Raw genomic sequence first — 24,672 nt, forward strand, 5'->3', positions numbered from 1 at the left:
CTGTGAGATGTTACCCTACTCTTCCACCAAGGAACCTGCAAGTTCCCAGACATTTCTGGGGGTAATGAAATCCGATCCAACAGGTCCCAGACACGCTCAATGGGATTGAGATCCAGGCTCTTCGCTGGCCATGGCAGAACACAGACATTCATGTCTTGCAGGAAATCATGCACAGAACAAGCAGTATGGCTGTATACCATATGAGGGGGAGGATGTCTTCCCTGTAACGCACAGCGTTGACATTGCCTGTAATGACAACAAGCTCAGTCCGATGATGCTGTGACATATCGCCCCAGACCGTGACGGACACTTCACCTCCAAATCGATCCCGCACCAGAGTATAGGCCTCGGTGTAACGCTCATTCCTTCGACGATAAACGCGAATCCGACCATCACCCCTGGTTAGACAAAACCGCGACTCGACAATGAAGAGCACTTTTTGCCAGTCCTGTCTGGTCCAGCGACAGTGGGTTTATGCCCATAGGCAACGTTGTTGCCGGTGATGTCTGGTGAGGACCTGCCTTACAACAGGCCTATAAGCCCTCAGTCCAGCCTCTCTCAGCCTATTGAGGAAAGTCTGAGCACTGATGGAGGGATTGTGCGTTCCTGGTGTAACTCGGCAGATGTTGTTGCCATCCTGTACCTGTCCTGCAGGTGTGATGTTCGGATGTACCGATCCTGTGCAGGTGTTGTTACACGTGGTCTGCCACTGCGAGGACGAGCAGCTGTCCATCCTGTCTCCCTGTAGCGCTGTCTTAGGCGTCTCACAGTACGGACATTGCAATTTATTGCCCTGGCCACATCTGCTGTCCTCATGCCTCCTTGCAGCATGCCTAAGGCACGTTCACACAGATGAGCAGGGACCCTGGGCATCTTTTGGTGTTTTTCAGAGTCAGTAGAAAGGCCTCTTTAGTGTCCTAAGTTTTCATAACTGTGACCTTAATTGCCTACCGTCTGTAAGCTGTTAGTGTCTTAATGACCGTTCCACAGGTGCATGTTCATTAATTGTTTATGGTTCATTGAACAAGCATGGGAAACAGTGTTTAAACCCTTTACAATGAAGATCTGTGAAGTTATTTATATTTTTACGAATTATCTTTGAAAGACAGGGTCCTGAAAAAGGAAAGTACATTTTTTTGCTGAGTTTATGTGCACCACGTCAATGCTTGCTCTCTCGCTCTGCTGTGTGTGATTCTTGCCAGCTGTCACTCAAATGGCGAGGGGCTGAATCTCATTGGCTGGAACTGAAATTGCTAGACGGCTGGCCCACGTGGGCGGGAAAGCAGAGGAGGCTGGTGGGAGGAGCTATAGGAGGAGGATGGGCTCATTGTACTGTCTACAATGGAATAAATGGAATGGTATCAAACATATGGAAACCACGTTTGACTCTGTTCAAATAATTACATTCAGCCATTACAATAAGCCTGTCCTATACAGTGCCTTCAGAAAGTATGCACACCCCTCGACTTTCTAAATTTTGTTGTTACAAAGTGGGGTTAAAATGGATTTCATAAATTTTTGGGTCAACGATCTACAAACAAATACTCTAATCTCAAAGTGAAAGAAAAATGTACATAGTATTTCCCATGAATAAAAAGTCAATACACTATAATCACATTTTGCAGCGATTACAGCTTTGAGTCTTTCTGGGTAAGAGCTTTGCAAACCTGGATTGTACAATATTTGCCCATTATTCTTTAAAAAAAATTCTACAAGCTCTCAAGTTGGTTATTGATCATTGCTAGACAGCCATTTTCAAGTCTTGCCATAGATCTTCAAGCCGATTTAAGTCAAAACTGTAACTAGGCTACTCTGGAACATTCAATGCCGTCTTGGTAAGTAACTCTAGTGTATATTTGGCCTTCTGTCTTAGGTTATTGTCCTGCTGAAAGGTGGATTTGTTTCCCAGTGTCTGAAGCAAGTTATTCTAGGACTTTGCTTAACTGTGCTTAGCTCTATTTCTTTTTCTCCTAATAAAAAAAACACCCTTGTCCTTGCCGATGACAAGCATACCCATAACATGATGCAGCCACCACCATGCTTGAAAATATGAAGAGTGGTACTCAGTGATGTGTTGTGTTTGCCCCAAACATAATGCTTTGTATTCAGGACCAAAATATTTTTTTTTGCAGTATTACTTTAGTGCCTTATTGCAAACTGGATGCATGTTTTGGAATATTTTATTCTGTACAGGCTCCCTTCACCGTACAGGCTCCCTTCACTCCCCTTTCACTTTTTCATTTCTAAAAACATAATTACACTTTAAAATTATGGGGTATTGTGTGTAGATCAGTGACACAAAATCTAAATGTGATCAATTTTAAATTCATTCTGTAACAAAATGTGGAAAAAGGGGTGTGAAAACTTTCTGAAGGCACTGTAGCTCCTCCCACCAGCCTCCACTGGGGGAAATGGCGCAGCACAGCTTCCAGAAAACAATCGCTTTCAAACTAGGGATTTCATGGCTAATTGAGGTAAGAAAGTAATTATGCATGTATGAACTACACATTGACACATCCAGCCCAAAGCGGGAGGTTTAAAATAAATACTAGTCTCAAAAGTACCGAAGCATGTCCTTAACCCATATTCACAGTTAGCCATTGTTATGTAAAGGCTGGGAAAAAGTCCCCAGCAGCCTCACCTTGGCCCCAAGTAAGAGCAGGTCTGATGAGGCCATGGCCCAGTGAGTTTGTATTTCAGATTCTCTACTGGAGTATTTCATATTTATGTAATCGTGTAGCATTGCCTGGCTACACCAACTCCTTGCTCTGGTCAAACACTATGCCACGCCCACAGACATTAGCGCCTTCTCCACAATGAGTCTAGATCCGAGTACTTCTCAGACGATTTCTAGAATGTAAACATATTCTAACCGTTCTGATTGGTCCCAGAAACCGATGGGTTAGGCCAGAGCTAGAACCCGGGGGTAAGGCGGCATTTTGAAAACGTGTCATTGGCTTTGATACTCTGACTGGTTTGAAATGATCCAATCGCTGATGACTTTGTTTTGTACAACACCCCCCATTTTGAGATTACCACAAACTACTTCAAAGACGGCAGTGTCAGACTGAAATATATAGCGAACATAGAGCAGTGGAAGAATTCTATCGGCCTATATCGAATCTTCCATTCCTCTCAAAAAATTTTGAAAAAGTTGTTGCGCAGCAACTCACTGCCTTCCTGAAGACAAACAATGTATACGAAACGCTTCAGTCTGGTTTTAGACCCCATCATAGCACTGAGACTGCACTTGTGAAGGTGGTAAATGACCTTTTAATGACGTCAGACCGAGGCTCTGCATCTGTCCTCATGCTCCTAGATCTTAGTGCCGCTTTTGATACCATCGATCACCACATTCTTTTGGAGAGATTGGAAACCCAAATTGGTCTACATGGACAAGTTCTGGCCTGGTTTAGATCTTATCTGTCGGAAAGATATCAGTTTGTCTCTGTGAATGGTTCGTCCTCTGACAAATCAATTGTAAATTTCGGTGTTCCTCAAGGTTCCGTTCTAGGACCACTATTGTTTTCACTATATATTTTACCTCTTGGGGATGTCATTCGAAAACATAATGTTAAATTTCACTGCTATGCGGACGACACACAGCTGTACATTTCAATGAAACATGGTGAAGCCCCAAAATTGCCCTCGCTAGAAGCCTGTGTTTCAGACATAAGGAAGTGGATGGCTGCAAATTTTCTACTTTTAAACTCGGACAAAACAGAGATGCTTGTCCTAGGTCCCAAGAAACAAAGAGATCTTCTGTTGAATCTGACAATTAATCTGGATGGTTGTACAGTCGTCTCAAATAAAACTGTGAAGGACCTCGGCGTTACTCTGGACCCTGATCTCTCTTTTGAAGAACATATCAAGACTGCTTCAAGGACAGCTTTTTTCCATCTACGTAACATTGCAAAAATCAGAAACTTTGTCCAAAAATGATGCAGAAAAATGAATCCATGCTTTTGTTACTTCTAGGCTCGACTACTGCAATGCTCTACTTTCCGGCTACCCGGATAAAGCACTAAACAAACTTCAGTTAGTGCTAAATACGGCTGCTAGAATCCTGACTAGAACCAAAAAATTTGATCATATTACTCCAGTGCTAGCCTCCCTACACTGGCTTCCTGTTAAGGCAAGGGCTGATTTCAAGGTTTTACTGCTAACCTACAAAGCATTACATGGGCTTGCTCCTACCTATCTTTCCGATTTGGTCCTGCCGTACATACCTACACGTACGCTACGGTCACAAGACGCAGGCCTCCTAATTGTCCCTAGAATTTCTAAGCAAACGGCTGGAGGTAGGGCTTTCTCCTATAGAGCTCCATTTTTATGGAATGGTCTGCCTACCCATGTGAGAGACGCAGACTCAGTCTCAACCTTTAAGTCTTTACTGAAGACTTATCTCTTCAGTAGGTCCTATGATTAAGTATAGTCTGGCCCAGGAGTGTGAAGGTGAACGGAAAGGCTGGAGCAACGAACCGCCCTTGCTGTCTCTGCCTTGTCGGTTCCCCTCTTCCCACTGGGATTCTCTGCCTCTAACCCTTTTACAGGGGCTGAGTCACTGACTTACTGGTGTTCTTCCATGCCGTCCATGGGAGGGGTGCGTCACTTGAGTAGGTTGAGCCACTGACGTGGTCTTCCTGTCTGGGTTGGCGCCCCCCCTTGGGTTGTGCCGTGGCGGAGATCTTTGTGGGCTATACTCGGCCTTGTCTTCGGACGGTAAGTTGGTGGTTGTAGATATCCCTCTAGTGGTGTGGGGGCTGTGCTTTGGCAAAGTGGGTGGGGTTATATCCTGCCTGTTTGGCCCTGTCCGGGGGTATCATCGGATGGGGCCACAGTGTCTTCTGATCCCTCCTGTCTCAGCCTCCAGTATTTATGCTGCAGTAGTTTATGTGTCGGGGGGCTAGGGTCAGTCTGTTACATCTGGAGTATTCTCTTGTCTTATCCGGTGTCCTGTGTGAATGTAAATATGCTCTCTCTAATTCTCTCTTTCTCTCTTTCTTTCTTTCTCTCGGAGGACCTGAGCCCTAGGACCATGCCTCAGGACTACCTGGCATGATGACTCCTTGCTGTCCCCAGTCCACCTGGCCATGCTGCTGCTCCAGTTTCAACTGTTCTGCCTGCGGCTACGGAACCCTGACCTGTTCACCGGACGTGCTTGTTGCACCCTCGACAATTACTATGATTATTATTATTTGACCATGCTGGTCATTTACGAACATTTTAACATCTTGACCATGTTCTGTTATAATATCCACCCGGCACAGCCAGAAGAGGACTGGCCACCCCTCATAGCCTGGTTCCTCTCTAGGTTTCTTCCTAGGTTTTTGGCCTTTCTCAGGAGTTTTTCCTAGGGAGTTTTTCCCAGCCACCGTGCTTCTTTCACATGCATTGCTTGCTGTTTGGGGTTTTAGGCTGGGTTTCTGTACAGCACTTTGAGATTTCAGCTGATGTACGAAGGGCTATATAAATACATTTGATTTGATTTCAGTTTGAGTCGTCAGGCAATGTGTAGCAGAGGTGTTCTGGTGAACTAAGTAACTTTGCTTGAGACCTGAACACACATGCTAGCTCCCAGAAAGAATGCCAAGGCTTTGGCACAGTGGGCCAACATGGTCGATCCAGGTTTGAATGCAGTTTGTAACCTTTTTCCTCTTTAGCTGTTCCATTCATTCATCCCAGTAAAGGCAACACATTATCCTTTCCTTTTGTTGTTTGAAAGGAAATGCCACAGGAGAGGGTGGAGTGCATTAAGTATTAACCTCGGGCAGCAGGTATAAGAGGCTTTAGGAAGCTAATAGTTTTAACCTTATTTTTAGAATACCTTATTATACCTGTTATGATCTCTATCCTCTCCAAATGTGAGAACATAAAAATGCCCCTGTGGGGATGGTATTCCTTGCTATGGCAACCCATGAATGTGGCATTATTTACATGTGGCCAGATTTCAACAGCACTCTGCATAAAGAAGTACAGTATGTGTGTGTGTGCGGGGGTGTTAAAATTCTCACGTTGGCTGCATCATCATCAAGCATCATGTAGTTGGTCTCCTGTGATTTCATGAGTTCTACATAGTCGGGCTGTGCTTAGACTCATATCCAATTTGATGAATTAATGCCCATTTTATGTAAACAGGGCTTTATATGTTGAAGCCCCCCCCCGGTGAAATATCTTCACATCTTAATTAAGGGGAGAGCGTTGATCTACAAGTTGCATCAGCTATTTATGGTGTGCTGTTTGATGGTGTTAGTCTCGCTCATCTTGGCCTTAGCCCAAAGTGCATTGCTCCTGTCCATAAATTACTTATACCACTGGCCTTCACTGAGCCCTTAGCGGTCAAACAGTAGTTGTTTATATAGTGTTTTCAGGGAGAAAGCAAAAGTTCAGACACCCTGGACAGCTGTCATGTATCAGCTGTATCCATCAATGACTTGGTTATGTAGGCATCATTAGCAGCCATTTCCAACTTTTTACTACTCCGCGTTTTGCTCAGGAAGGTCTTTCAACCGTATGATGCAGCAATATTTTGCCGTAAAAAGACCTTTTAGCATAACCGTTCCTTTTTATGTAGTCTATTCAACCATCTTGTGAGATTTTAAAAAAGGCACAATTTTAGTCCCTCATGTTGTTGACTGTCAGCGTCCAAGGAATGCAATGTCCTGCTCCATAGTGTGGCCAGTCTGTAAATCACTTTCACTTGACGTCCACAATGACATTCCTCTCCTCTTTACAATGTCCACATTGGAAAAACGTCAAATAATACTTTCATGTGTCTTTTGTAATTTGTGACCTCCATGTGATGTGTGTAGTATTAATGATAGTGTGGTGTGTGTAGCTGTGAGATATATATATATATATATACACCACAGAAGGTACTTACGAGTTGGTGTGCAGATACTCGAAGGTGAGCTGAGCCCTGTTCAGGGTGCTGTAGTTAGAATAGGCCATCGCCACTCGTTAAAAGCTACTTCCTGGTCTTCTTTCTGACTTCCTCTCAGTCCAGTGTGCCTTTTCAAGAGCTTCATGCACCTACAGATTCACAGCAGCAGTCAGCTCCACTGGTCAAACGTATGCATGGCGTCAAGGATATTATGAATGTGTGAAATAACAAGAGCCTGGAATATAATGAGCTATCATAAAGATCAAAGGGCTATTCCACAGTAACGGAATTACGTGGATACTTTTTACACTTTAAAATGTATGCCAAACAAAAAACATTGATTTCATACAACCCTATGCACAATGACTACTTTGAACACAGTAAAATAAAAAAAATAAAAACATACTTGAAAAACTGGGCAGATGCAAAGTTTGGTCAAATCTCCCTTAGTTTTAGTATCAGTTTTTGTTACTAAATGTATCTGCACACTTCTTCCTGTAAATTTGTTTTTATAAAACGTTCAGTGGAAATTGTTAAAAGTAGTCCTTTGAAATCAATGGTTTTAGTTTGGTATACTATACATCTTAAAGTGAATGAGTGTCAGCGTAATTCCATTACAATGGAATTTCCTAGAACAAATACCACTGGAGGAAAAGCCTCTAGATATCTGATACTTCATCATTAATCAAACAGCCACCAGACTATTACATTGAAACCCCCCACCCCTCCATTTGTTTTGTACACTGCTGCTACTACTCGCTGTTTATTATCTATACATAGTCACTTCACCCCTACCTACATGTACAAATTACCTCCACTAACCTGTACCCCAGCACACTAACTTTGTACCGGTACCTCCTGTATATAGCCTCGTTATTGTTATGTTATTGTGTTACTTTTTACTTTAGTTATTTGGTAAATATTTTCTTAACTCTTCTTGAACTGCACTGTTGGTTAAGGGCTTGTAAGTAAGCATTTCACGGTAAGGTCTACACTTGTACTCAGCGCATGTGACAAATAAAGTTTGATTTGATCAGAGGGAATATGTCCTGTTGAAAAGTATGCCTATTCAAACTTGGAAATAAATCCTGTGGTGATTGGCAACCTCTGTCAATTCATGACTGGATTTGATTGCTTTTTCTAGAGGTAAAGACGTGTTATTACTTAGCACGATCACAGTCTCTATCACACAAACAACCCCCCACTCTCTCTGCTCCTGTCCTGTTTAGAGCTTGCCAGCTTGTAGTCCTAAAAAACACAAACGAGTTCGTTCAGCCATACCTATGGGGAAAATGAATGGGGAAAGAAATAAACGCCCAAAATAAGGTCCGACGTTACAGGCTTAGATCGTATACGTTTTGTTCTACGAGATAATATCAGTCAGTTAACATGACCTTTATGAATTATGAAACATTTGTGCTTTTTCTGATTACATAAGTGCTTCTTCAAAATTCACAAAAATGTTTACAAAAAAATAAAATAATTGTTAGTTGATTAAGATCTTATAGCACAAAACATAAAATATCTCCTAAGCCTTCGTTTGCCACAGACCTTATTTTGGGCGTTGATCAAAAAGCCGCACAAAAACTCCATTCATTTTCCCGTAGGCTTTGTCCAACGAACCAAGGCGGAGCTTTTGCCTAGAAAAAGATGCCATTGCTAATTTCTCTATAGACCACGCGCCAGGTAACACTCCACTTTCAAACTGGCCCGCCGAGAACAGAACACTCACGTGGGAGGCCTGTTAGTGCTGTTTATCTGGATCATTCCATAAGACTCTTCTAGGCTAAATCTTGACGTAATTTTTATTATCGAGTATGGCTGAGTAAAGAGACGAGGTTATTGTCCAGTTGCAATGTCCAGTCATGCTTTAACAAATGGTTAGTCTACTGAGCAAGTTAACTAGCAACCTATATTGGCTCTCACACCCACAATTTCTGGTAGCTACCCTCCCTATGTAAACGTTAGCTAGCTAGTTAGTTAGTAAACACCTGTAAAGAGCACATTAGCATGTATATTTATCCAATATGCAAACCGTTTAGAGCGCCAGCAGCTTCAAATTGACTTTAGGTCCGTGTAAAACATCCGTCGAAGCGATAACTACGTTACATTTCTGAAAACAACCAACTCTACAGGCCGCGAAAACCTCATCCTTTCTCCCCTCCCTCACAGTACTGCGCACAGAGGAGAGGACGGTCCGAAAGGTACGCCCGCCTCTACCGTTCATCTGAACACCAATAGAAACACGTCATTTATTTACATTACTGTAATTTGTCAATCTTCGTGCCACGTAAATGATCAGGAAGTAGAACGTCTCGATTCAAGAAATAAGCACATATAATAACGATATTTAAAGACATTGACGTCATGTAATCAATATTTTAATGTGAGCCTTTTGCCTGTTAAAGTTTTGTTTCTTATTATTGTAATATGCGCAATGAAGCCCAGCACACGCTAATGCTGAAAGCCCGTTAATACTAATTTCCCGAAGTATCTCTGTCTTCTCAAACTCAGCCTAGGCTAGCTCTAGTTTAACTCTTATTAGCCAAAACTAAACGTTTATCTTTGTTTTGGACATGCAGTTCGACTTTGCTCTATTACCCCCATGGTAAGTTTGTTGAATTAGCAATGTTAGTCGCCTGCTAACTGCTAGTTAGTTGACGGTTTACACACCAGTAAAGAATACCCATTAGGTTTTGCTAATGGAACAGGTTTGTACCTTGTTTCCAGAATATTCCGTTGTTTGAATCCTTTTGCTTGTTCATTTAGGACCTAGATTTAGCTGTGTGTTTTGTCAGTGTGTGTTGCTGGTCACTACTTGACAGCCATGTTGAATGTCAAATTCTGAAATGGCTGCCAGTGTCTTCTTGTTTTATGCAATAGTTAGTTGACCCATGCATGCTTGTACTTTATTTAGGTGAGTACTACACCCATATCTGTCTATTTTAAGTAGGCTACTAGGATAGTTTAGCTACTGGAAAATGTAAATTGTCAACTCCCCAACACTTCATTCCAACCTTCCTTGATTGTAGGGGGAATTCAGACCTGAGTCACTCGCACTAAAATGCACTTTTCTCCCTACTGTATACTGACATTGAACTTAAGCATGGGGAAACGCATGTGCCAGCCAGGTATTCGTTTGGGGTGGAGATTACAGAAATAGAGTTGTCAAAAGATATTCCGTATTCTGACCTTGATTTAATTCCCACACCAGAAAACCTTGAATAAGGTCAAGCGAACCTGTCGGTTCCAAGTGGAAAAACATACTGGGCATGTCCAAATACCCATACCTGCGCCCTAAATAGTAGGCAGTTTGAGTATGCAAAAAATGTTTAGTTTATTAAGGTGAATGCATGATGCATTCTCAGTATTCAAAACTAGAATGTTTAATATGCAAAAAGCATATCAACATGACAAGCATTTCCACCCCTTTCCCACAGCGAAGAATAAAATGCTGTGCCATTGTGCATTGTTTTTTTATTGTATGGCCTTTTACCTTGCAGTGATTAAACTTGGAGATGTAACCAAATGGGAACTGCAGCCTAGAGCATGTGATGACGATGTAAAGTATTGCACAATGACAGTCGCACCAAATTTAACCTTTGGGCACTCTCAAATGTTTTAATTATATGCCCCGACTTTCTCTGTTTCCTACTATTTCTGTCATGTTAAATATTAGCCACTAGTATTGACTGTCAATGCGTAAAGGCCCCCCAAAGTAGCTCAGGGCTGATGAAAACTTCCCTAAACATACATTGTGAAATATCAGTGTTTTTAAATCTAAGCATGGGTTCTGAAAAGGAAATAAATATCCATACATTTGAATGGCTATATTTCATTTATCTCCATTCTGAAAGCATTCTCCATAGATTATTCTGTTGTGCTAATCAAATTGAAATTAAACAGGTCCAAATTAAAGAGACTGCTTTAGATAAATTAACAGAATTATATATTTAACTGATCAAGTTGATTGGCAACCCAGTGGGTGTTTTCTGGGATTGAATTATATTTATGCAGTGCACGCAAGAGAGCTACAACCACAAACCGTGCATGAGGTAAGTCTGAATACCAAATACTGAAGTGCATAAATCAAAATGTGTAAAAAAGGCATTCCTTCCCTAAGTCTGAATCGGCCCCTATGTGACTAACCTTGAAGAGCTAGGGTGAAAATAATGGTTCACCTCTACTGCTGGGATCCCATCCATGGATCAATAGCCACATGGTCAACAATATGATCAGGTTGGCAGGGTCTCAGTCCAGTACTACAGACCCATTAAGGTCATGGTGTCTGTATGATGGAATCCTACATCTTCCAGTCTTCCATTGACATAAACCAACCATTTTGTGATAGATCTGCATCTACAGTGAGCTCCAAAGGTATTGGGGCAGTGAATTATTTGTTTTGGCTCTGTACTCAAGCAGTTTGGAATTGAAATGATACAATGACTATGAGGTTAAAGTGCAGACTGTCAGCTTTAATTTGAGGGTATTCTAATCCATATCAGGTGAACCGTTTGAAAATTACAGCACTTTTTGTGCATAGTCCCATTTTAGGGGACCAAAAGTATTGGGTCAAATTCACTTACTGTATATGTGTATTAAAGTAGTCAAAAGTTTAGTATTTGGTCCCATATTCCTAGCACGCAATGATTATATCAAGCTTGTGACTCTAGAAACCTGTTGGATGCATTTGCAGTTTTTGTTGCGTTTCAGATTATTTTGCGCACAAAATATCATACCCCCAAGACATGCTAACCTCTCACCATTACAATAACAAGGGAGGTTAGCTTTTTTTTGTGGGGGGTATGATATTCACGATTCATTCAAGACTATCCATAATCATGGTAGCATCCACATTAATGTAGAAATGTTTAGAAACGTATTCTATTCTTAGTTACAATAAGTGGCAATACATGATTTACCATTATTTTCTATTGGACATAAAATAACAAGCTTGATGTAATCATTGCATGCTAGGAATTTGGGACCAAATACTAAACTTGACCCCTTTAGTACACAAGTGAATTTGTCCCAATACTTCTGGTCCCCTAAAATGGGGGGACTATGTACAAAAAGTGCTGTAATTTATTAAACTAATAAACTGTGCAAGATTCAATACAAGTTTGCACCACAAGTGAACTTTGTAGAAGTGATAAGATGGAGAAGACAGTACTGGAATCAAGGTGCAGTATGAAGAGATGGTTTTTCAGCCTGCTGCAGAAGATGGGCAGTGACTCCAACTTTTCTTGACAGTGGTGGGGAGGACGCTCCAGAGAGAGGAGCTGGACTGGGATGAACATCTGCAGGCGGCTCAGATGGATGGTAGTGCCAAGAGGCCTGAGCAGAATAAAACCACCTTAGGATGTGGCAACGTGTTTAAATAAAATGTAAATATTTAATAACGTGCCCATTCGCCCTGCAGTCATAACATGACAGGGTAGAACATCAAACGTCGACCAGAGGGCAATGTTTGTGGACAGAGCATGGTTTGAGATCAACAACAGCAGCTAAGCAGTTTGAAATGAGATGCTCCATCAAACTCTGATCCCAACAGCAGAAGCAGCACTCTCTCAGAAAGAGTCCTTTATTCGAACCATCCTCCCTCTTTCTTCCTTCTCTACTGGGTACTAGCTGCATGGTGTGGTGGAGATTGGTTCAGGAGTCAATCAGTGGCTCCTGTCACGGGGGAAAGCAGTGATAACGTCTTGAGTTAAACAACACTCACATAAACAACATGCCACTTAGATTGCAGATCTGTAAATACTTCAACCCACTAACTGTATATTAGTTATATTAATCAGAAAGATCAGAAACCTAACCCTTTGCAGTTCCAGGCCGTTGCTGTGGTAACGCCGTACGTGTGAGTGTGTGAGACTGGCGGAGAAGCAGAGCAGCACACACACCCCCAGTAGACACACACTCACCTGGATCAGATGCCTACTCGCCAGGCCCAGCTCCTCCTGCAGAGTTACACAAGTTTAGGGACTGACCTAGGGCAGTGTGTGTGTGTACCTTTGACAGCATGTGTTTGTATCTCAGGGATTATTGAAAGACGGAACCAGCAACTTTTTTTCAAATATTTTTCTTAATATTAACATTCGAAATATACATTTTTATAGAACAAAGGTTCTCCCATCTCCACAGAGGAATTCTGGAGCTCTGTCAGAGTGACCATTGGGTTCTCGGTCACCTCCCTGACCAAGGCCCTTCTTCCCCGATTGCTCAATTTGGCCAGGCGGCCAGCTCTAGAAAGAGTCTTAGTGATTCCTAACTTCTTCCATTTAAGAATGACGAAGGCCACTGTGTTCTTGGGGACCTTCAATGCCGCAGACATTTTGTTGGTACCCTTCCCCAGATCTGTGCGTCGACACAATCCTGTCTGGGTTTTCTGAACAATTCCTTCGACCTCATGGCTTAGTTTTTTCTCTGACATGCACTGTCAACTGTGGGACCTTATATAGACAGGTGTGTGCCTTTCCAAATCATGTCCAATCAATTGAATTTACCACAGGTGGACTCCAATCAAGTTGTAGAAACATCAAGGATGATTATTGGAAACAGGATGCACCTGAGCTAATTTCGGGTCTGACTACTTCTGTAAATAAGGTAGTTTTTTAAAATGTTATACATTTGCAAACATTTCTAAAAACCAGTTTTTTGGTTTGTCATTATGGGGTATTGTGTGTGTATATCGAGGGGGGGAAACAATTAAATACATTTTACAATAAGGCTGTACCGTGACAAAATGTGGAAGAAGTCCAGGGGTCTGAATACTTTCCGAATGCACCATATGCCCACCCATAGCTGCACCCCTGCCCAGTCATGTGAAATCCATAGATTAGGGCCTAATTTATTTATTTCAATTGACTGATTTCCTTATACAGTGGCAAGAAAAAGTATGTGAACCCTTTGGAATTACCTGGACTTCTGCATAAATTTCATCAAATTTGATCTGATCTTCATCTAAGTCACAACAAAAGACAAACAGTGTGTTTAAACAAATTATTGTATTTTTCTTGTCTATATTGAATACATTATTTAAACAGTAACAGTGTAGGTTGGATGAACCCCTAGGCCAGCCATTCTCAAACTGGGGTACGCTCAATGCCGTCGGGGGTACGCCAAATAAAAATGTGATTTACATTTCTTTTCTCATCCCCTTTTCAAACAGTCCATTTATAATTTCCAACGGGGCAATACATTTGGGTGAGTTTTTTTTTTCCTCGCCTGAGTAGCCTCGTTTCACTGCCAAATAAAAGTAAACCATCTAGTGTTCAGCGAAATAACAACACAATGTCAAATACAGGTAGCCTAGTCAAATAATTAACATCCAATCACATTAACCGTTACTCTCTCGCGGGAATTCCACTAGCGGTCCGTATGTAGCCTAAAGTAGCTGCTGCTCGTGTTGGTATCTGTACTGATGGTGCAAAAGCCATGACTGGGAGACATAGTGGAGGTAATGCTTGGCTGCCAAAGGAGTGCCTGACAGCTTGAAAGACGTTTTGGACACTACAGTGAAAATGGCTAACTTTGTTAAAGCAAGGCCCCTGAACTCTCGTGTATTTTCTGCACTATGGGCAGCGACCATGTAACGCTTTTACAACAGACAGAAGTGTGCTGGTTATCAAAGGGCAAAGTATTGACACTTTTTTTTTATTGAGAGACAAGCTTAAAGTTTTCTTTACTGACCATAATTTCCACTTATCTGACCGATTGCATGATGGCGAGTTTCTCACACGACTGGCCTATCTGGGTGATGTTTTTTCTCACCTGAATGATCTGAATCTAGGATTACAGGGACTCTCCGCAACTATATTCAATGTGCGGGACAAAATTGAGGCAATGATTAAGAAGTTGGAGCTCTTCTCTGTCTGCATTAACAAGGACAACACACAGGTCTTTCCATCACTATGATTTTTTGTGTGCAAATGAACAAGCTTACGGACAATGTCAAATGTGATACAACGAAGCACCTGAGTGAGTTGGGTGCTCAATTATGCAGGTACTTTTCCAAAACGGATGACACAAAGAACTGGATTCGTTATACCTTTCATGCCCTGCCTCCAGTCTACTTACCGATATCTGAACAAACGAGCCTCATCGAAATTGCAACAAGCGGTTCTGTGAAAATTGTATTTAAATCAGAAGCCACTGCCAGATTTCTGGGTTGGGCTACACTCAGAGTATCCTGCCTTGGCAAATCACACTGTTAAGACACTGATGCCCTTTGCAACCACGTACCTATGAGAGAGTGGATTCTCAGCTCTCATGAGCATGAAAACTAAATACAGGCACAGACTGTGTGGAAAATGATTTAAGACTGAGACTCTCTCCAATACAACCCAACATTGCAGAGATATGTGCATCCTTTCAAGCACACCCTTCTCATTAACCTGTGGTGAGTTATTCACAATTTTTGATGAACAAATAAGGTTTAATATGTACGATGGTTAAATAAAGAGCAAAATTATTGTTTATTATTATTTGTGCCCTGGTCCTATAAGAGCTCTTTGTCACTTTCCACGAGCCGGGTTGTGACAAAAACTCACTCATTCTTATGTTTAATAAATGTATCGTATAGTGTGTGTGGCAGGCTTACAATGATGGCAAAAAACAACACTTGAGAGTGCACTGATCCTGGTGCTAGAGGGGTACGCAGCTGATGTTAACCATTCCTCGAACAAAAGAGATATCAGAAGACCTAAAATGAAGAATTGTTGACTTGCATAAAGCTGGAAAGGGTTATAAAAATATCTCTAAAAGCCTTGATGTTCATCCGTCCACAGTAAGACAAATTGTCTATAAATGGAGAAAGTTCAGCACTGTTGCTACTCTCCCTAGGAGTGACTGTAAGTCAAAGATGACTGCAAGAGCACAGCGCAGAATGCTCAATGAGGTTAAGAAGAATCCTAGAGTGTCAGCTAAAGACTTACAGAAATCTCTGGAACATGCTAACATCTCTGTTGACGAGTCTACGATACGCAAGACACTAAAGAATGGTGTACATGGGAGGATGCCACGGAAGAAGCTACTGCTGTCCTAAAAAAAACATGGCTGCACATCTGAAGTTTGCAAAAGAGCACCTGGATGTTCCACAGCACTACTGGCAAAATATTCTGTGGACAGATGAAACTACAGTTGAGTTGTTTGGAAGGAACACACAACACTATGTGTGGAGAAAAAAAAAGGCACAGCACACCAACATCAAAACCTCATCCCAACTGTAAAGTATGGTGGAGGGAGCATCATGGTTTGGGGCTGCTTTGCTGCCTCAGGGCCTAGACAGCTTGCTATCGTCGACGGAAAAATTCCCAAGTTTATCAAGACATTTTGCAGGAGAATGTTAGGCTATCTGTACGCCAAATGAAGCTCAACAGAAGTTGGGTGATGCTACAGGACAATGACCCAAAACACTGTAGTAAATCAACAACAGAATGGCTTCAACAGAAGAAAATACGCCTTCTGGAGTGGCCCAGTCAGAGTCCTGAACTCAACCCGATTGAGATGCTGTGACATGACCTCAAGAAAGCAGTTCACACCAGACATCCCAAGAACATTGCTGAACTGAAACAGTTTTGTAAAGAGGAATGGTCCAAAATTCCTCCTGACCTTTGTGCAGGTCTGATCTGCAACTACAGAAAACTTTTGGTTGAGGTTATTGCTGCAAAAGGAGGGTCAACCAGTTATTAAATCCAAGGATTCACATATTTTTTCCACCCTGCACTGTGACTGTTTACACAGTGTGTTCAATAAAGACATGAAAACGTATAATTGTTTGTGTTATTAGTTTAAGCAGACTGTGTTTGTCTATTGTTGTGACCTAGATGAAGATCAGATCAAATTGTATGACCAATTTATGCAGAAATCCAGGTATTTCCAAAGGGTTCACATACTTTTTCTTACCATCGTATGAACTGTAACTCAGTAAAATCTTCCAAATTGTTGCATGTTGGGTTTATATTTTTGTTCAATATATAATACATATCTCCAAACGTTGTTTTGTTTTATATCATTGCATATATCATAGCTCCAGGGCTAATTTCGTTAGCATTTTAGCATGTTTTTCTAGATTCAGAACATAAAACAAGATTTATAAAGCAAACATTATGTCAAGCACAGCAAGCACTTCAATAGTTTAAGCATATCGCAGGACAATGAACACATTTCTTCCTCTTAAGGGGGTTAGCAATCAGTGACGGAGCTCACAAGCCACTGACAGAGTTGACAACAGAAACTCAAGACCGATATTTTTGTCTTAAAGTTACCTACAAACATTAGTAAAATATGGAAAATTATTAAATTTGACAATTCCCAACGAAATATGACTATCCTATCAGGTCTTTCAGGCCTAGTTGACGTTAGACAAATCTGACAAAATTGCTTATTTTCTTCATTATTCAAGTGCTATTCAAAGTAGCAATTTAGTTTTTCCTAAGTTGCTTTGACTCTGAACCCTAATTCAAATAAAGTTCAGACCCCTGAACTTTTTACACATTTTGTTACGTTACAGACATTCTAAAATTGATTAAATAAAACATTTCCATCAATCTACACACAATATCCCATAATGACGAAGCAAAAACAGTTTAGACAATTTAGCAAATGTATAAAAAATTCAAAACCGATACCTTATTTACATAAGTATTCAGACCCTTTGCTATGAGACTTGAAGTTGAGCTCAGGTGCAACCTGTTTCCATTGATCATCCTTGAGATGTTTCTACAACTTGGTTGGAGTCCACCTGTGGTACATTAAAGTGATTGGACATGATTTGGAAAGGCACACACCTGTCTATATAAGGTCCCACAGTTGACAGTGCACGTCAGAGCAAAAACCAAGCCATGAGGTTGAAGGAATTGTCCGTAGAGCTCCGAGACAGGATTGTGTTGAGGCACAGATCTGGGGAAGGGTACTAAAAAAATGTCTGCAGCATTGAAGGTCCCCAAGAACACAGGGCCTCCATCATTCTTAAATGGAAGAAGTTTGGGAACCACCTAGGCTCTTCCTAGAACTGACCGCCCGGCCAAACTGAGCAATCAGGGGAGAAGGGCCTTGGTCAGGGAGGTGACCAAGAACCCGATGGTCACTCTAACGGAGCTCTAGAGTTCCTCTGTGGAGATGGGAGAAACTTCCATCTCTACGGCACTCCACTAATCAGGCCTTTATGGTAGAGTGGCCAGACGGAAGCTACTTCTCAGTAAAAGGCACGACAGCCTGCTTGGAGTTTGCCTAAAGGCACCTAAAGACTCTCAGACCATGAGAAACAAGATTCCCTGAATGCCAAGTGTCATGTCTGGAGGAAACCTGGCACCATCCCTATGGTGATGCATGGTGGTGGCAGCATCATGTTGTGGGGATGTTTTTCTGCGGCAGGACCTAGTCAGGGTCGAGAGAAAGATGAACAGAGCAAAGTACAGAGAGATCCTTGATGAAAATCTGCTCCAGAGCGCTCAGGATCTCAAACTGGGGTGAAGGTTCACCTTCCAACAGGACAACAACCCTAAGCACACAGCCAAGACAACGCAGGAGTGGCTTCTGGACAAGTCTTTGAATGTCCTTGAGTGGCCTAGCCAGAGCCTGGACTTAAACCCGATCAAACATCTCTGGAGAGACCTGAAAATAGCTGTGCAAACCTATCAAAAGTACAGAACTTTTCAGCCCATGGGTGGTCTTGTTGCACTACAGTTAATCAGGAGATGAAAATGCCTCCCGAGTGGTGCAGTGGTCTAAGGCACTGCCTCCCGAGTGGTGCAGTGGTCTAAGGCACTGCCTCGCAGTGCTAGCTGTGCCACTGGAGATCCTGGTTCGAGTCCAGGCTCTGTCGCAGCCGGCCGCGACCAGGAGACCCATTGGGCGGCGCACAATTGGCCCAGCGTCATCCGGGTTAGGGGAGGGTTTGGCCGGCAGGGATGTCCTTGTCCCATCGCTCACTAGCGACTCCTGTGGCGGGCCGGGCGCAATGCACGGTGTTTCCTCCGACACATTGGTGCGGCTGGCTTCCGGGTTAAGCGGGCATTGTGTCAAGAAGCAGTGCAGCTTGGCTGAGTTGTGTTTTGGAGGACGCACGGTTCTCGACCTTTGCCTCTCCTGAGTCCGTACGGGAGTTACAGCGATGGGACAATTGGATACCACGAAATTGGGGAGAAAAAGGGGTAAAAAAATAAAAAGGACTACAAAATAAATGATAATAACATCCGGAGATGAATCGGTTCTCATGGTACAGCTGACCCTGGTCATTTTGGATTAATTTATGATTTTAGATAAATCTGATGGAGTTGACCATAACTCCTGACAAATTTGATAGGAATCACAGTTTTGAGAGAAAAAAAAGTCAGAGGTGGCTATTGCAAGAAACTACATGTGATAATTTCTCTGTTAAAATATGTGGAAAATTACAAAAACGAATCTTTCCATAATAAAATTCCCCTAAATGTATTTTTTAAGATCAAATGAGCTACATTTTTTCAACTATTAAAATGAAATTTCCCTGTCGGACAAAGATTGTCCCGACTTTCAAGAATCCCTGACCTGTTAGCATGGCGGTGTGTAGGTTGTGACTCAACTGAAATTTTAGAGCATGGCTGTGAGTGTGGGGTCGTGTGTATGTGTACCTGTGATAGCATGGCGGTGAGTGTAGGATCAGGTGTGTACTGTAGACTGTAGCAAGACTGTGACGCTGAGGGCTCCTGGCTGCTTATCTCCATTGCAATCGCTCTGACAGGAGAGGATGTCCCTTCATTGGCAGGGCACATAGGTGGCAGCCTGGACATACATACACACACACGTTACAGAAGACACTAGACTTTACGCAGAGACACTCCAGAGGAGATAAGGCAGAGCTGTATGCAACAGGTGAATGAACCAGTATATGGAAGACTAGGTATGTGTGTGTGTGTGTGTGTGTGTGTGTGTGTGTGTGTGTGTGTGTGTGTGTCTCACAGGGCCGGAGGTAGGATGTGTGTAGGTGCGCTGACGCTAAGGCAGGCGTGCGAGTTGCCCCCCACAGATGGAGAGGAGAACATCAGTGTCACGTTTACAGCCTCGTTACCTGAGGAGACAGAGACAATTTCAACTTTTACTGCTGCTACTGTATAGTTATTTCACCATGGCACATAATTCTCATTTATGTATTATTAAGCATGGTTTCATCATATAAAACCAATTAAGCATAACATGAAATGTGCACCATTTGACTATCGAGGACAAAAACTGACCTGTGAGTCCCAGCTGACTGGCCAATAACGTTCCATGGAGGCAGAGGTCACTCAGGGATTGGATGTCTGAGCTGTCCATCACAGCCAGTGGCACCCAAAGGGACAACTTTGTGATGGATGGTGGGCTCTGGGTGGAGTTCAGCAATACTGTTCCACATACCTCCTCTTTCGCAAATGGAGGAGAGGAAACCGTCTCCATTGCTGTACCATTGGCTCTCGCACACAACTGGAGGTTGGCCAACGACGACAGGAAGTGGTTCCAGTCCTTTGAAAGAAAATATGCATTTCCATTTCTCTGTACATCTAGTGGTCTGCACTCATCTATCCCTTAAGGAATTTTTGGCCTGCATGTCCAGGATGCATTGGGCCAAAATCCAAAAGATGTGCTCTGCAACACCTAGCAGTGTCACACTTTTGCCCCAGCTAACACAACTGACTCCAATAATCAACTAATCATGATCTTCAGTTTAGAATGCAATTCCTTTAAATCAGCTGTGGTTGCTAGGGATGGGGGAAAATTGTGACACCTATCAGGCCCCCGAGGACTGGAATTGCCCAGGCCTGCTCTACTGTATGGACAAAAGTATAGGAACAACAAGGTAAAGGGGCAGTTCCCCAACCTCCGGCATAATGGTATAAGTTACCATGAATTTTGTTCTTCGCCTATTGGTGTGTGTGTTGTATCTGTGGTTTGTCAAGGTTGGGCAAGCGGTGAGTGTGGCATAACTGTAGTGTTAGAGTTGGGCACTTGGGCAGGCATTGTGTGTAATGTGTAGGGCTGGGCAGTATACCATAGTATTTTACTATAGACCGGTATTGATGCATGGACCAGTTTGGGTTTTTACTTTACCTTTTAAAACAGCATTTCAATGTTTAGTTTCTTAAATGTGATACGCAACTCTGACGCGTGTAATGTGTGTTTTTATAGTTTACTCCGTTTGCTACTTGCAAGTTGTCTCTCTCGCTTCCCACACCAAGCCCTGCCCACTGTCACTCAAGGAGAGCAGTTGTTGCTCGACCATGGAGTCACGAGCACTTCACTTTGCAGTCTGCATGGTCAGACGCAACAAGATGTTGGGTGACAATGATGCTGCTTTCTATAATTACACTATTTGTTTGTGTATCTTAATGTCTACAAACAGCTTTCTTTTCTTAGCAAGTTGTGGCTAAAACAAATCATGTTAGCCACTAATGTTAATCGCTAGCTAAATACAAAGAGAGAGGACTCATCATTGTATTTGTGACAGTGCCATTGAAGAAATCTCCATTTTGAAGTAGTACATTTTCTTCTTCACGATTGGCAAATTCCTCCTGATGACCCGGTTGGACATGAAGTCGGAGGTCCCACCCAGTTGACTACATTAAAATGGTGGAAGCCCTCAATGGTGCAGCCCATGCTAACATGGCCTTTTCGCCACTAGAGGCCTCTATCATTCTCTATGGCTAAATGTAATCAGTCAGGGCAAACATAGCTTCCTAATATACAGCCTGATACCAGTGCTGGGGTAGGCCTAGATCAATATGTTGTTTGTGCAACGGTATCTTCTAAATCAGCGAGGAATAGGCAAAGCATGAATATATTAGCTAACTACATGAAGTGAATACCATAGAGATAGATACAGATGAGTCCTTTATATCTGTACCATTAGTCTGCGACAGCATGGGCAGCACCTTTGAGGCTACAACCCTTAGGAATCCCCATCCAGTTGACTACTTTAAAATGGTGGAAGCCCTCAACGGCGCTGCCCATGCTAAAATGGCCTCTATCATTCTCTATGGAGAATACACATGTACTGTTACATCGTATTGTGTCCCCTAGAAAACACTGACAATCAATTTGGTTCCGACCCTGTCAAAATAATGACTCCCCGGCTTATTCCTTTAGTCATTTCAAACAGCAATGTATTCAAAATGCTGCCCACTATATTGTAACTGTTGAACTACAATAATAATTTCCATAATATCAACAGTTCACCAATAAACTGCTCTAGGCCTAGATTTTTGGCCCATATCTATCATACAGCGCTATTTAGCACTACTTGACACAGTGTGGAAATGATAACAAAAGTGCAGGAAATGTATAAATCAAACAGAATGGTGAATGCCCCATTGAAAACACTTATAATTAATGTATTACCACTATAGGGTCGTGAATATTTATCACTTTTATTATTCAAAAACATAAAATACCGTCAAATGTGAAAAATATCATATGATATTTTGGCCTTATCACCAAGCCCAAACTGTGTGTGTAATGTATGTTGTACCTGCGTGTCTGGATTGGGCAGGCGGTGTGTGTGCGTGTATGACCCGAGACTTAGGAAGGTGAGGGCAAGGGTCAGCACACAGAGGAAGAAGGTGACCCCAGGAGGATGCTGGGAAACATAGTCCCTTAGATTAGCAACTGGCTGCCAGGAGCCCATCACACACCTGTAACACACACAACAGATTGCTGATATTAAAAAAACTGACGACAATCCAGGATTCAGGCAAACATTCCATAAACGCATTGCATTCGCCACAAAACGATTTAGCAACAACATACGTTACCTGGCTTGTGGGATCATCACAGACAGGTCCACAGGGGTGACGTAGGTTTAGTCCAACGTCGAGCCGTTCTCTGCAATGCTACCTCGCGTTGCTTGCCATGTCAAGACAACGGAATTTACCAGTCAAAGTACAACTTTTGTAGCTGTCGTTGCTTTTCTTAATAGCAAAAGCCAAGCGCATAGCTAGCCATACAGTTTCGTACAATCTACAACTCGCTACTATAGTTAAACCGGATCGGTAGAAAGTTAATCAGCTAGCAAGCAGCTTTGTTTAATGCAAACTAAATCATGATTTTTCTAAGCTAGCTACATCTAAAGTATGCAGTTTACATGAGAAGACTAGCTAGTACAAACAAAGCAAGTTAGTTCGTTACATTTCTAACCTATGTCTGAGAATTTGGACCATATTGTTTTGAAAGACAAACTAGTATTCTGCAGGCAGCACAAACAATGACGTCAATTTGTATGGTAATGAAGAATCCTTCAAAATAAAAACCCGCACATTTTATTCTTCACATGCTTCGTAAACAAACAGGTTAAGATTAACAGTGAAATGTGTATTTACGGGCACTTCCCAACAATGCAGAGAGGGGGGTGGGGAAAGAAATAGAAAAGTACAACACATAAAAGCAATAACAATGACTTGGCTATATACACGGGGTACCAGTACCAAGTCGACGTGGAGGGATAAGAGGTAATTCAGGCAGATATATACACTGAACAAAAATATAAACGCAACATGCAACAATTTCAAAGATTTTACTGAATTCTAGTTCATGTAAGGAAATCAGTCAATTGAAATACATTCATTAGGCCCTAATCTATGGATTTCAGATGACTGGGAATACAGATATGCATCTATTGGTCACGGATACCTTAAAAAAAGGTAGGTGCGTGGATCAGAAAACCAGTCAGTATCTGGTGTGACCACCATTTTCCTCATGCAGCGCGACACATCTTCTTCACATCGAGTTGATCAGGCTGTTGATTGTGGCCTGTGGTATGTTGTCCCACTCCTCTCCAATGGCTGTGCGAAATTTACTGGATATTGTCAGGAACTGGAACATGCTGTCATACAAGTCGATCCAGAGCATCCCAAACATGCTCAATGGGTGACATGTCTGGTGAGTATGCAGGTCATGGAAGAACTGGGACATTTTCAGCTTCCAGGAATTGTGTACAGATCCTTGCGACACGGGGCCGTGCGTTATCATGCTGGAACATGAAGCGATGGCGGGGGATGAATGGCACGACAATGGGCCTTAGGACCTCATCACGGTATCTCTGTGCATTGAAATTGCAAACAATAAAATGCAATTGTGTTCAGTTTACAACGTTGGTATCAGCAAACCGCTTGCCCACACGACGCCATTCATTCTGTCTGCCATCTGCCCGGTACAGTTGAAACCGGGATTCATCCGTGAGGAGCACACTTCTCCAGCGTGCCAGTGGTCATCGAAGGTGAGCATTTGCCCACTGAAGTCAGTTATGATGCTAAACTGCAGTCAGGTCAAGACCCTGGTGAGGATGACTAGCACGCAGATGAGCTTCCTTGAGACAGTTTCTGACAGTTAGTGCAGCAATCCTTCGGTTGTGCAAACCCACAGTTTCATCAGCTGTCCGGGTGGCTGGTCTCAGACGATCCCACAGGTGAAGAAGCCAGATGTGGAGGTCCTGGGCTAAAGTGGTTACACGTGGTCTACGGTTGTGAGGCCGGTTGGACGTACTGCCAAATTCTCTAAAACAACATTGGAGGCAGCTTATGATAGAGAAATTAACATTCAATTATCTGGCAATAATGCAGATAATTGTCTGCATGCCAATTGCACACTCCCTCAAAACGTAAAAAATCTGTGGCATTGTGTTGTGTCCACAAAACTGCACATTTTAGCATCTTTTTTATTCCAGGTGACTACCTCATGAAGCTGGTTGAGAGAATGCCAACAGTGTGCAAAGCTGTCATCAAGGCAAAGGGTGGCTATTTGAAAAATCTCAAATATAAAATATATTTTGATTTGCTTAA

At 42.4% G+C, this 24,672-nt stretch overlaps 2 protein-coding genes across 4 annotated transcripts in view; both read right to left on the reverse strand.

Moving 5' to 3' along the window:
• Window positions 1-9,713, reverse strand: part of LOC115164416 (ATPase MORC2A) — a 28,938-nt gene extending 19,225 nt beyond the window's left edge. The window contains exons 1-2 of one of the 2 annotated variants that reach the window (XM_029716865.1): window positions 9,603-9,713; window positions 6,884-7,032 (exon numbers count right to left, since the gene is read on the reverse strand). In XM_029716865.1, the coding sequence (XP_029572725.1) occupies window positions 6,884-6,951 (68 nt within the window). In that variant the 5' untranslated portion in view covers window positions 6,952-7,032; window positions 9,603-9,713. Of the gene's footprint in view, window positions 1-6,883; window positions 7,033-8,918; window positions 9,078-9,602 lie in introns of those variants that run through there. The other variant, XM_029716864.1, reaches the window with a different exon arrangement.
• A 2,416-nt stretch (window positions 9,714-12,129) lies between these two features.
• zgc:158398 (TMEM219 domain-containing protein) lies at window positions 12,130-23,101 on the reverse strand. 2 transcript variants are annotated; one of them, XM_029716868.1, is made up of 7 exons: window positions 22,651-23,101; window positions 22,368-22,530; window positions 20,101-20,365; window positions 19,826-19,934; window positions 19,498-19,648; window positions 12,808-12,843; window positions 12,130-12,559 (listed from the first exon to the last, which is right to left on the reverse strand). In XM_029716868.1, exons 1-7 carry the CDS (start codon window positions 22,665-22,667, stop codon window positions 12,539-12,541), a joined length of 762 nt encoding a protein of 253 aa, XP_029572728.1. In that variant the 5' UTR covers window positions 22,668-23,101; the 3' UTR covers window positions 12,130-12,538. The 2 variants fall into 2 exon arrangements, with proteins under 2 accessions (XP_029572728.1, XP_029572727.1); XM_029716867.1 differs by having other exon boundaries at window positions 12,257-12,559; window positions 12,703-12,843.
• Between the last annotated feature and the right edge of the window lie 1,571 nt (window positions 23,102-24,672).

This window comes from Salmo trutta, chromosome 27, assembly GCF_901001165.1.
Source record: "Salmo trutta chromosome 27, fSalTru1.1, whole genome shotgun sequence".
In the NCBI taxonomy this organism is placed as follows: Eukaryota; Metazoa; Chordata; class Actinopteri; order Salmoniformes; family Salmonidae; genus Salmo; species Salmo trutta.